Below are 12,316 nucleotides of genomic sequence, written 5' to 3' on the forward strand. Positions count from 1 at the left end.
TTGGTGTCCCCCAAGGCACTATTCTGGGCCCGCTACTAAACAGTATGTCTTGGTTAAATTAAGGTTAAATCAATAAACTAGTGGCTATGGCTAGCAGTAAAGAGCTAGCCAGAGCCCATCATGCCCTGCTGTAGAAGTGGCTGTAGAGCACATCTCCATCTCTCTCAGGCGGGATTTCATTAAATGGGCTCTTAAGATGAGACCGACGGCCAGTCTCAGCCTATTTATCTATCTACGGAAGGAGGCATATCCATGTGTGTCACCACCACCAGTCACTGATAGGACTGTGTGTGTCCAAAATGCCACCCGTATTCCCTATATAGTGCACCCTATTTCCTATATAGTGCAGTGGTGGTTGCTGAGGGGATAACGGCTCATAGTAATGGCTGGAATGGAGTCAATGGAATGGTATCAACCACGTGTTTGATACCACTCCATTGACTCCATTCCAGCCATTATTATGAGCCGTCTTCCCCTCACCAGCCTCCACTGATCTTGTGCACTTCTTTTGTAGTACTAAAAGTAGTGAACTACATAGTGAATAGGGCACCATTTAGGATCCATGCAGCCTATGTCTGTCCTCCATCACACGACGTGTGCACTGTGTGTTTGTGAGAGCGATGACAGAGAGAGGTAGATGGTGTGTTTGCTGACTTATTCCTCTGTGTTCCGGTGCAGCCGTGAAGATTAAGAAGCCCATCAAGACCAAGTTCCGTTTGCCGGTGTTCAACTGGGTGGCACTGAAGCCCAACCAAATCAACGGCACCGTGTTCAACGAGATCGACGACGAGAGGATACTGGAGGTAGGGAACTGTCCACTCACCCCCACGTATATGCACTTCACACTTTGACCTTCTCTAAATGCTATGTTGGTCTTCTGTACTTCAAAACAACATGTAGGCTACTCACCACAGGGTTGCTTAGGATTCAAACCTTCTCACTTGAAGTGTGTTTTCAACCTCAGGACCTGAACGTGGATGAGTTTGAGGAGATGTTCAAGACGAAAGCCCAGGGCCCGGCCATCGACTTGGCCGTGAGCAAGACCAAGATCATCCAGAAGGGTCCCAACAAGGTGGCGCTGCTGGACGCCAACCGGGCCAAGAACATGGCCATCACCCTGAGGAAAGTGGGCAAGGCCCCCGAGGAGATCTGCAAGGCCATTCAGCTGTAAGACGTCATGGACTCCGCAACACGACCTAGTGGTCTTCTTAATCTATGTATCACTGCGAATGAGGGTTTTGTTTGTGTGTGTGTCTGTATAGCAATAGCGTCTGTGTGTATGTCTGTGTCTCCAGTCCGTGTTTGCCTGTGCCTCCACATAGCGTGCATTTCTGTGTCTAATAACCCACATAACCTGCGTGTCCCCCCCCACCCCCCTCCCGTCAGGTTTGACCTGCGCACCCTATCGGTGGACTACGTGGAGTGTCTGATGCGCTTCCTGCCCACGGAGAACGAGGTGAAGATCATGCGTCAGTACGAGAAGGAGCGGAAGCCCGTGGAGGCTCTGACGGACGAGGACCGCTTCATGATGCACTTCAGCAAGATCGAGCGGCTCATGCAGAAGATGACCATCATGGCCTTCATAGGCAACTTCTGCGAGAGCGTTCAGATGCTGACACCGGTGAGGCTGTCTTAGGGCTTACCTGATATGATTGAGGTTATATGTGACGGGAGAGGAGGATTCGGTCTTAGGCCCTGTATACACTCAAGTTGTGCAACTGATGTACAACGCTTTTGGGTTTTGTGATACAACGGGGTGTTTCTGCACACAAAAAAATTACACAAGCATCGTGTGAACATTTTTGTGCAAACCAACTAGGGCTGGGCGATATGTCCAAAATATCATATCAAATTTTTGATAGTATTTGATGTTTTAAAATAATACAAGTTCTAACTTTGCTTTATGAGTAGTGTGACCCTAGGGTGGCAACACATACCAAAAATAATTTCCTGCATTTTCATTCATTTCTGCATTTCCAGCACTCATTTGAGGTCATTTCCACACTGCCACGTAGGCCTGCATGATTTGGGCATATTTTTAACCAAATGTTGCAGTCACGATTTGACTTGCGATTTAGAGCAAAACACTGTTGGAATCATGGAAATAGAATGATTATTCTAATTCGATATAAATGTATAGTGGGCACTTTGAATGCAGTGTTTGACATGACAACGAATGAAAATGCCAGGGAGGAGTTATTGTGACTGGATAGGAACCAAAGTGTTGGTCAGTGTTTCTTAGGGGACCCTATAATGTTTAGCTACGTTAAATGTTTCTTCATGTAGCCAACATATTCATGCTTCCTTCGCCTATTCCTCTTTGATTTAGAAGATAATGTTGCACAAACAATATGCTGATTTAGGCCGACACCATCACTGGTATCAGTCTGTATAGTTAGCTAGCTCAGTACATTTATTAGACCGCTAACTAGCGATTAATATTAGCAGTAACGCGATTTACTTAAACCTTGCTAAGAAAAGACAAACTAGCTGTTTGCAGATATAAGAAACACAAAATAATAGTGTAATTATAGAACCCTTTACATTAAGAAGCAAAGTGGAAACAACATTGTCAACAGCATTATTGCATTGACCATGCAAACTGAACGCAAGCGTCTCGTGGTCAAGCAACATCAAACACTCTCCTTGAGTGAAAGGGGGCGGGGCTAGGTCTGTGTGGAAAGCGGTATGGAGAGAGATGACTCACTTGTATTTATTTAACCAGGTAAGTTAACTGAGAACAGATTCTCGTTTAAAGCAACGACCTGGGGGACAGTTACAGGGGAGAAGAAGGTGGATGAATGAGCCCATTGGAAAGTTGGGGATGATTAGGTGTCCATCATGGTATGAAGGCCAGATTGGGAATTTAGCCAGGACACAGGGTTAACACCCCTGCTCTTTAAATAAGTGGCATGGGATATTTAGTGACCACAGAAAGTCAGGTCACCCATTTAATGTCCCATCCAAAAGACAGCACCCTACAAAGGGCAACATCCCCAATAACTGTCCTGGGGCATTGGAGATATATTTTAGACCAGAGGAAAGAGTGCCTCCTACTGGCCCACCTATGGGCCCAACCAGTTCCAGCAGCATCTGGTCTCCCATCCAGGGACCAACCCTGCTTAGTTTCAGAAGCAAGCCAACAGTGGGGTGCAGGGTGGTATGATGCTGGCCCAAGTAGCAGTGTAAACTTAAAAAATGTACGTTACACACGGCATATCACATTTAACAAACCAAAAATTCAAATAACGTTATAGAAGGTAAAGTAAAAACCCAAACCGGTCTGTGCATTAATACCGGTATATAGTAAAATATGGTATACCGCCCGGCCCTAGGACCAACTCTCCATTGTATCATAAATATATCAGTTGTATCACAACCATTGTCAAATGTGTTGTAGATCAGTTGTACAACCTGAGCCTTCTTTAGTTTGACTTATTCTCCTCTTGTCTGACTTTTGTTCTACTTCCTTCTTTCTTATTTTTTTTACAGCAACTTCATGCGATCATTGCAGCATCTGTGTCAATAAAATCCTCACAGAAACTCAAGAAAATTCTAGAGGTAAGCGACCAATAACAGATTTCTTTGCATCGAAAATATTCCGTGCTGATTTTTTGTTGTTTGAAATACTGTTCCTGGCTGCCTTCTGTGTTGATGTTCCAGTGCTGTTGTTTCCCCCACAGATTATCTTGGCTCTCGGAAACTACATGAACAGCAGTAAAAGGGGAGCGGTATATGGTTTTAAACTACAAAGTTTAGATTTGGTAAGAGATTCTCTCTCCCATCCTAAATGTATTGCTAGTGCATAACGTGGTTCAGGATTGTCATTGGACGCATCCCAAATTGCACACTATTCCCTATTTAGTGCACTACTTTGAACCACAGCCCTAATGGGCCCACGTCGAAAGTAGTGCATTACAAAGGGAATAGGGTTCCGTTTTGGGACGTAATTATCTTCGCACGCCTTTTTAAATCCTCTAATTCCCCCAGCTACTAGACACCAAGTCGACAGACCGGAAAATGACACTGCTGCACTACATAGCCAACGTGGTGAAGGAGAAATACCAGCAGGTCCATCTGTTCTACAACGAACTGCATTACGTGGAGAAGGCCGCAGCAGGTACGATTCACAATATGGCCTCGTGATATTACAGTGAAAGGGCTGATGCTAAATCAGAACCTAGGCTGCGCCCTATTTCCTACATAGTGCACTACTTTTGACCAGAGCACTATATGTGGAATAGGGGTGCCATTTGGGACGCATACCTAAGTCATTGGGTTGTAGCCGATCTTTGGTCCGCAGACAATTCTGTTGCACTGCGCCTTCAGTCATCTGCCGTTTTGTGCTACAACAGACTGTGATGTCGTTCTCTTGCTGAGGAATTGACACCTCCAAGCTGGGTGTTACTCTGAAGAGCTGTGCTGTAAACTCACTGAGGTACGGCCCTCCCTGATTTGAACAGTATCCAATTGTGTGTGTGTCTGCGTGCTATCTCAGTGTCGTTAGAGAACGTTCTGCTGGATGTGAAGGAGCTCCAGCGGGGAATGGACCTGACCAAGAGAGAGTACAGCATGCACGGTCACAACACCATGCTCAAAGACTTCATCACACACAACGAGGGCAAGCTGAAAAAGCTGCAGGACGACGCCAAGATCGCACAGGTAAATCTCATCTCATCGAATTGATTTTGTGCCAAACTAATACAGCGACTTTAATAAAGGTTTTAGTTCAGGACTAAGTTTAATCTGGGTCTGAGAAACTGGCCTTATATGTTTGACAGGACAAACTTACGATTGGCATATGTTTCATATGTAACAGATGTTTCGATGCTAAAGAACGTCGAAGGGAAATCACGAATGCAAAATGTGCAATTTTTTCTCTCTCACAGGACGCCTTCGACGAGGCGCTCAAATTCTTCGGCGAGAATTCCAAAACGACGCCCCCGTCTGTGTTCTTCCCGGTGTTTGTGCGCTTCGTCAAGGCCTACAGGGTGAGAATAATGTCCCAAGCCCCCCCACCTGCTCCTGACCAACCCTCATCCCTGTTCCCCCAGCTGTGGAAACGCCTCAGTCTAAGGCTCAGTGTGTCTGTGTGTGTTCTTTCAGCAAGCGGAGGAGGACAACGAGCAGAAGAAGAGAGCGGAGCAGATGATGATGGAGAAACGTCTGGAGCAGGAGGCCATGATGGACCAGGAGGACAAGAAGGTAACCTCTCCTCCCTCATCTATATCTCTCTCTCTCTCCCTCCCTCCTCACCCACTTCCTATAAGATAAACTACCCCTTCCCCCCTCTCACCCTTTCTCCCTCTCTCTTTCCCTCTCCTTCCTCATCCTCTTCCTATAATTTAAGCTTATCTTTCTCCCACAGCTCTACCTGTCTCTCCTTCCCCTAACTCTGCCCCCTCCCGCTCTCCCTCCTCCCCCACCTGCTGGTGGGGCAGCTATATTAGGTACTGCAAACACCTAGTGTATCACATAAAGCCCAGATAAGCCACTATATATAACCAGTAAACATAAACTGTTAGTAAACCAACCAGGAAATATAGACGGTATATATAATATATGTAGAACCTTTCCAATGGACACATTAGAGTGACAGCTACGGCTCTAGGTTTTATAGAGCTATAAAGTGTCACACAGGGACACCCTAATGCTGTTTGAATAGTCGAAAAAGGCGCCTGTGATTTGACTGTGTGCGTACGTCCGTGTGTGTGTGTGTGTGGTCTCCCCACCAGTCTCCGTCCCATAAGAACACCCGGGGCAGGAGTCAGCAGCAGGAGGTGATAGCTGAGCTGAGGAAGAAGCAGGTGAAGGATACGGGCAGCCGCCACGTCTACGAGGGAAAGGACGGAGCCATCGAGGACATCATCACCGGTAAACAGGACCGGGGGCCAATCACCATCAGTTCTACAATCACCCAACATTACTTATACACATGCAAACGTACACACACATGCGTGTACACATACTGTATACGCGTACACACACACACACACACACACACACACACACACACACACACACACACACACACACTGGGTGTTCTGCATGCAAGTCCTCTCCTGTGCTCTAATCCAGTCTCATTCGATCATTAACATGGGTTTATAAACCCCTAACAAGTACGTTGCCTCTGAACTATTGAAATGTTTGAACTGTCAAAGATTCGATCCTAAGGCTTTATTTAACCTTAATCATGTGTTAAAAACATGCATTGACAGTCCAGCTAACCTAACCTAGACACTTGGAGCCGGCTCAAATGTGTATACGATCATTACCTGCTCTCTGCTTTTTCAGAAATCCCCGGTTGGAAGATTCCCGAATGTCCTACTTATTCTGTACTGATTCCAGGGAATCCTCCAACCGGGAATTTCTGGAAGACCTGGGAGTTTTGTGAAAGTTCACGGAATTTTGCAGCCCTTGTAGGCCTGTAGTAGACTGTAACCCTCTATAGAATGTGTTAATGTTTCTGTGCTTCAGTCTTTTAATGCTGTACGCTGTTAACTTGTTCTAAAACCCTGTAGATGTGTGCTTCTCCTTACTGTCTTGTCTTGGCTGTTGTCGTTGTTTCAATGCAGTGCTGAAGACAGTGCCCTTTACCGCCCGCACAGCCAAACGGGGCTCTCGGTTCTTCTGCGAGCCGGTTCACAATGAGGAGAGCCATTACTAAAGCTTAGAACTCTCTCTCTCTGAAAGGTTGCTGTAAATACAGTTTCTCTTCTTTCTTTCCTATCTCTCTTTCGCTGTACTCTCACTGTGTGTTGTGTGTTCCCTCTTCACTCTCTCACTCTGTGGGTGTCACTTACGTGTATGTTTGTATGTGTGTGTGTGTGGGGGGGGGGTGGTGTCTGTCCGCCCCTCCTATGAGGGGAGCATGAGGAGGGAGGGGTCACTGATGTCAACTCCGTTACCCTGCATGAAGCGTGTCATCCCTGTTATATACTTTCTTATCCGTTTGTATCATCACCCATAGCAGACCATAATGTCACAGACATTTTCCTGTCGGCCATTGATATTTGAGAAGAGTGAGAAACCAGCTCACTCTACCTATATTAGTAATACATCCACTGAGTGTACAAAACATTATGAACACCTGCTCTTTCCATGACATAGACCGATCAGATGAATCCAGGTGGAAGCTATTACCCCTTATTGATGCCACTTGTTAAATCCACTTCAAATCAGTGTAGAGGAAGGGGAGGAGACAGGTTAAAGATGGATTTTTCAGCCTTGAGACATGGATTGTGTATGTGTGCCATTCAGAGGGTGAATGGGCCAGACAAAAGATTTAAGTGACTTTGAACTGGGTATGGTAGTAGGTGCCAGGAGCACTGGTTTGTGTCAAGAACTGCAACGCTGCTGAGTTTTTCACGCTGAACAGTTTCCTGTGTGTGTCAAGAATGGTTCACCGCCCAAAAGACATCCATCCATAACTTGACGCAACTTTGGGAAGCATTGGAGGCAACATGGGGCCAGCATGCCCGTGGAACGCTTTTGACACCTTGTAGAGTCCGTGCCCCAACGGGACTGGGAGGTGCATCTCAATAGTAGGACGGTGTTCTTCATGTTTTGTACACTCAGTGTATATCAATCAGACAGCGTGGTAAGTGCCCTCTGCTGTTAAAATAGCTGAAGTGCTTTCTAGGCCGTAGCCCAACGGATTGTCACTGACTTCCATCCAAGATGTTTATATTGCATGACATATGTTATGTTGACTAGTATTAATGCCAGTAGTTATGTGGTATAGTGTATTGTAGTTCTGCTTCAGTAGATGAAGTTAGTATAGTTAGTATTGTCAACATAGCACAGTAGTTTACCCTATAATTCTATAATATATTGTAAGTTAGGATGTGTTGATCTTGACTCATTTTAAAATGGCTGTGGCATTATACCTTGCTTGTGTGTCCGTCTGCCTTATCATGAAAACTGAGTGTCGTGTTCATCATGTATTACTGCTGCTGTTCGGGTCTCTGCATGCCACTGGCTTTCTCCTGCTTCATACCTAAAATGTCCCCTGTTCCCAGATCCCCTATCTCTGATCCAGGGTGTTACATCTGTCTTGCTGATGCTGAGCCTTGAAACTATACGTAGCGCTCTGGACCAGAGCTACAGTTCCCCACCTTACCTTGTGCTTGGCTCAAATGCCTGGTGATGGAGCACAATCTGATCACATGACTTTCTGTGGCCTGCCAGGGCACCTTTCTAACATATTGCATGAAGTTGTATTTTCTGACACGTGTTCTCGGTCTTGGATGTCACGTGTGCTTTGTGTGCCACTAACCTACAGCCAGATACATGAATTAGCGATTTGAAGGGAAAAGCCTCAGTATTTCTTAACATTTCCAAACAGTTTAATTTGCATCCTATCCCCATGTACCTGGCTGAATGCATGCTGTTCTTTTGGTTTTTGGTCCGTGTTCTATTCAATATTAACTTTTTTTGTTGGGGAAAAAAAATGTTGGTTCATGATAACTATTCCAAAGTTTTAGTGCAAAGTTTGATGCTTAGCTCTATTTTTGTCATGCTGGTAGTCATTCTGCAAAGCAGCTTGAGTTTTGACACACAGAAAAACAAATGCTTTGGTTTGTTCTCCCTTTGGCCCTCCTTAACACCTCTAGTCATGTCTTATTCTGTCCCCTGCCCCCCTATTGGCTGCTCGCTCCCACCGCTGCAAGGACACTGTGAAAACACTGGAGTGACTCCTCTGGTCACCCTGCTTCTTTAACCTCCATTTTGTCTTCTCTTCATCCATCCAGCCTTAAAGAAGAATAATATTACTAAATTTCCCAATGTCCACACAAGGGTAAGGAATTCCTCCAATAGCACACTTGTGGTGGTGGATGTGTCCCAGACCTGGCAAGCATCTCTTTTTTTTTTTAGAACCTCCATTCCCTTTAAGTTACCTACCGCTGAGGGCTTTCCCTCTTTGAAATCAAAGAATGCAAAATTCTATTTAAAATGCCCTTCATGGAAGACATTTCCAGCCCTTTTGAAATTTGTAAAACATGTTACTTCTCCATTGACAAGGCTTGTATAAAGGGCCATCCATAGCTTGTTTTTTTATTGATTGTGACAAAAGGAATAGTAGATTGTAAATCAATCAGGTCTTTTCTGTAGGCCTGTTTTTGTTTTACGTCCAGAGAAGTGAACGGAGGGGGGAATGTTTCTGTAGAACTCAAGCTGCTTTGCCTGACTGGCTGCCAACGCAACCAGCCTCTGGGCACATCTGAAGGCCCTGGCAAGATGACTGACACATCTTCCTCCATTCCAGATCTTCGCAATCAGCCTTACAGGCGAGCCGATGCGGTGAGGAGGAGCGTCAGGAGACGCTTTGACGACCAGAACTTGCGGCCGGTCAACAACTCTGAAGTCGTCATTTGAAGAGGGGGAAGTGCATGTTAGGGGCGGAGGGGGAGTGATGTGGAAAGTGTAGCAGTCTCTCACTCTTAAGGACTGAAGGAGAGATGATGGGTCTGACAGGTCAGTTATAGGGAACCTTAGACAAGCCAAGTGCCTAAAACTTACTTGTGTTCAGTTGTTGTTTTGCCTCCTGTTTGTCTGTCTTGTGATTTTTATTTTTTTATTACTTCAAGCAATACAACTTGATCTGGCTTTAATTGTATTTTCTTTTGATATGTAAAACTGGACACAGACGTCTGTAGCAGGGATTCCTGAAAGAAGTGTAGAATGTAACGGGTCACGGTTCCCTTAGCTGTCGAAAGGTATTCCGCCACAGGGGATGAATATGCTATTTCATAGCTAGTATCTTACTACATTCCTGGTGCTACTGCCATCACTCTTCGAAATTACACAATGTGCTCGAGTGGCACTTTAAAGAACGCGTTAGCTTTTCCATTGTTACTAAAGGGCTAATGTACTTTTTAAAGGGGACATACACTATATATACAAAAGTATGTGGATTTGTGTTTCAGCCACACCCGTTACTGACAGGTATATAAAATCAAGCACACTGCCATGCAATCTCCATAGACAAACATTGACACTGGAATGGCCTTACTGTAGAGCTCAGTGACTTAACGTGGCACCGTCATAGGATGCCCCCTTTCCATCGAGTCAGTTTGTCAAATGTATTCCCTGGTCGACTAGGTGCTGTTACTGTGAATTGGAAACGTCTAGGAGCAACAACAGCTTAGCCGCGAAGTGGTAGACCACGCAAGCTCGAAGAACGGAACTGCCGAGTCCTGAAGGCAAGTTAATGTAAATAAGAATTTGTTCTTAACCGACTTGCCTGGTTAAATTAAAATTGTCTGTCCTCAGTTGCAACACTCACTACAGAGTTCCAAACTAGCTCTGGAAGCAACGTCAGTACAATAACTTTGTTGGGAGCTTCATGAAATGGGTTTCCATGGCCGAGCAGCTGCACACAACCCTAAGAACACCATGCGCAATGCCAAGTGTCGGCTGGACTGGTATAAAGCTTGCCATCATTGGACTCTGGAGCAGTTGAAACGCGATCTCTGGAGTGATTGACTCCATGACCTCACTAATACTCGTGGCTGAATGGAAGCAAGTCCCCCCAGCAATGTTCCAACATCTCGTGGAAAGCCTTCCCAGAAGAGTGGAGGCTGTTTTAGCAGCAAAAGGGGGACCAACTCCATAATAATGTACATGATTTTGGAATGAGATGTTTGACAAGCAGGTGTCCACATACTTTTGGTTGTGTAGTGTACGTCTTACTTTAGTATATTATAAAGCAGTGATCCAAAACAAATATGTTCAAAGAAAGTACTTAAGCGAGTATGAGGTAGACATATGTACACCAATGTATGACCACAGAGAAATCATATCAAAGACAATATAGCTCAGAGAGGTGTGGCTTTCTCAAGATGAGACCATGCTAATGTGAATTGTATATAGCTAGGCCTCCATATTACGGTTATGACGGTATTAACATCTCATTTATCAGTGTTAACATGGTTAGTGGACCAAGCCGTGAATAGATAGAACTATATATTCTCCTCATGTAGACCAAGTGCCATTCACATGCAATGCTGTTGGTGGGGGCCCTGGAGCCACAATAGCTCTGGTCCAGGTTGTTTGGTCATACGATTGTGCGATCACAGCCAAACTAGACCAGAGCGAGAGACACAATTGACTCAGAGCGAATAGGAAAGGTGCTGAAACAAACTTCTCAGCAGATATACTTCCAGTGAAGTGTAGTGGCTGCAAGTAAGGCACTTTAGGCTACTTGAGGAGCTTGTCATGAAAACTGGATTCCAAGATTTTTTTACTCTGAAAACTGCTAATGAATCTCTAGGAAACTGTCAACTCACTATTATAACTTTAATGTATAGTATTTAACCACTGAAAACTGTTCCCATTCAGTATCGCTCATGTGACCCACTTGGACAATGAGCGGCAGTTGTTTTTGATAGTGTTTAAGTATGTTAAAAACATGTCAGAACAGACGTTTTTGAAATGTACAGATATTTTGATAAATGTATGCATTGTTTTATACTTCTTAATCTACTCATTACCATATAAGGTTAATATTGTACATATTGTTTAAAACACCATGTCATTTACAATTTCTTATTTTAATGTATCTTTTGGTCCATTTTGTATTTTTAATTTAAGACAAACAGATGTGGCTTCTCTTGAACATAATGATCTAGTGTGTGAAACAGGATGCCCTGGTGTCACACTTGCCCGACAGTAAAGAGTTATTAGATCAGTGTATGTGTCGCTAATGGCACCCTATATAGTGCACTTCTTTTGACCAGAGCACAATAGGAACTGGACAAAAGTAGCACTCTATAGGTAACCCATTGACATTCAGAGAAGCTTCCTGTGGTCTTGGGACTGTAAATGTCCACATTATAGCATGCGCAACAAACCACTCATCTCTAGATTTCCTGTGAACTTAACCACTCATCAGCTTCATAAGACTGGATAATATTGGCATGTTATTAACTTCGTTTTTTTAGGCAATATGTGCTTATTACAAAATACTTGTTAGATTGAGTTCAATGGATATGATCAAATAAACTGTCTACACTGTGTGCATCTTTACTTCAACGTTAATCTTCCTCATTCGTTTAAGCAGACAGCTTGTCTACTGATACAGAATCCGTCTCGTCCTATGTAATTACAGTTGCAATCATTACCCACTCATCCCTGTTGTGCAGACTGGCACACAGGGCAGCAACCAAGGCTCTCCATTTGTCAGTCTCTGGCCAGCTCTGCTTATGTTGTTGGAACTCAGTCTTGATTTCTTCTGCACCATGTTCTTGGGCCTCCCTCCTACAATAGCACTCATTACTTACAGCCTGCCTAGCATGTCACAGATACTAATAAG

At 44.5% G+C, this 12,316-nt stretch overlaps 1 protein-coding gene across 2 annotated transcripts in view; it reads left to right on the forward strand.

Moving 5' to 3' along the window:
- Nucleotides 1–12,030, forward strand: part of LOC109871351 (formin-like protein 2) — a 91,080-nt gene extending 79,050 nt beyond the window's left edge. Inside the window, exons 16-27 of one of the 2 annotated variants that reach the window (XM_031805403.1) lie at nucleotides 679–803; nucleotides 965–1,167; nucleotides 1,387–1,621; nucleotides 3,493–3,561; nucleotides 3,684–3,764; nucleotides 3,991–4,120; nucleotides 4,499–4,662; nucleotides 4,890–4,991; nucleotides 5,107–5,205; nucleotides 5,736–5,874; nucleotides 6,576–6,693; nucleotides 9,269–9,380. In XM_031805403.1, the coding sequence (XP_031661263.1) occupies nucleotides 679–803; nucleotides 965–1,167; nucleotides 1,387–1,621; nucleotides 3,493–3,561; nucleotides 3,684–3,764; nucleotides 3,991–4,120; nucleotides 4,499–4,662; nucleotides 4,890–4,991; nucleotides 5,107–5,205; nucleotides 5,736–5,874; nucleotides 6,576–6,667 (1,439 nt within the window). In that variant the 3' untranslated portion in view covers nucleotides 6,668–6,693; nucleotides 9,269–9,380. Of the gene's footprint in view, nucleotides 1–678; nucleotides 804–964; nucleotides 1,168–1,386; nucleotides 1,622–3,492; nucleotides 3,562–3,683; nucleotides 3,765–3,990; nucleotides 4,121–4,498; nucleotides 4,663–4,889; nucleotides 4,992–5,106; nucleotides 5,206–5,735; nucleotides 5,875–6,575; nucleotides 6,694–9,268 lie in introns of both variants that reach the window. The other variant, XM_020462200.2, reaches the window with a different exon arrangement.
- Nucleotides 12,031–12,316: the final 286 nt, after the last annotated feature.

Source organism: Oncorhynchus kisutch, linkage group LG26, assembly GCF_002021735.2.
Source record: "Oncorhynchus kisutch isolate 150728-3 linkage group LG26, Okis_V2, whole genome shotgun sequence".
Classification (NCBI taxonomy): domain Eukaryota; kingdom Metazoa; phylum Chordata; class Actinopteri; order Salmoniformes; family Salmonidae; genus Oncorhynchus; species Oncorhynchus kisutch.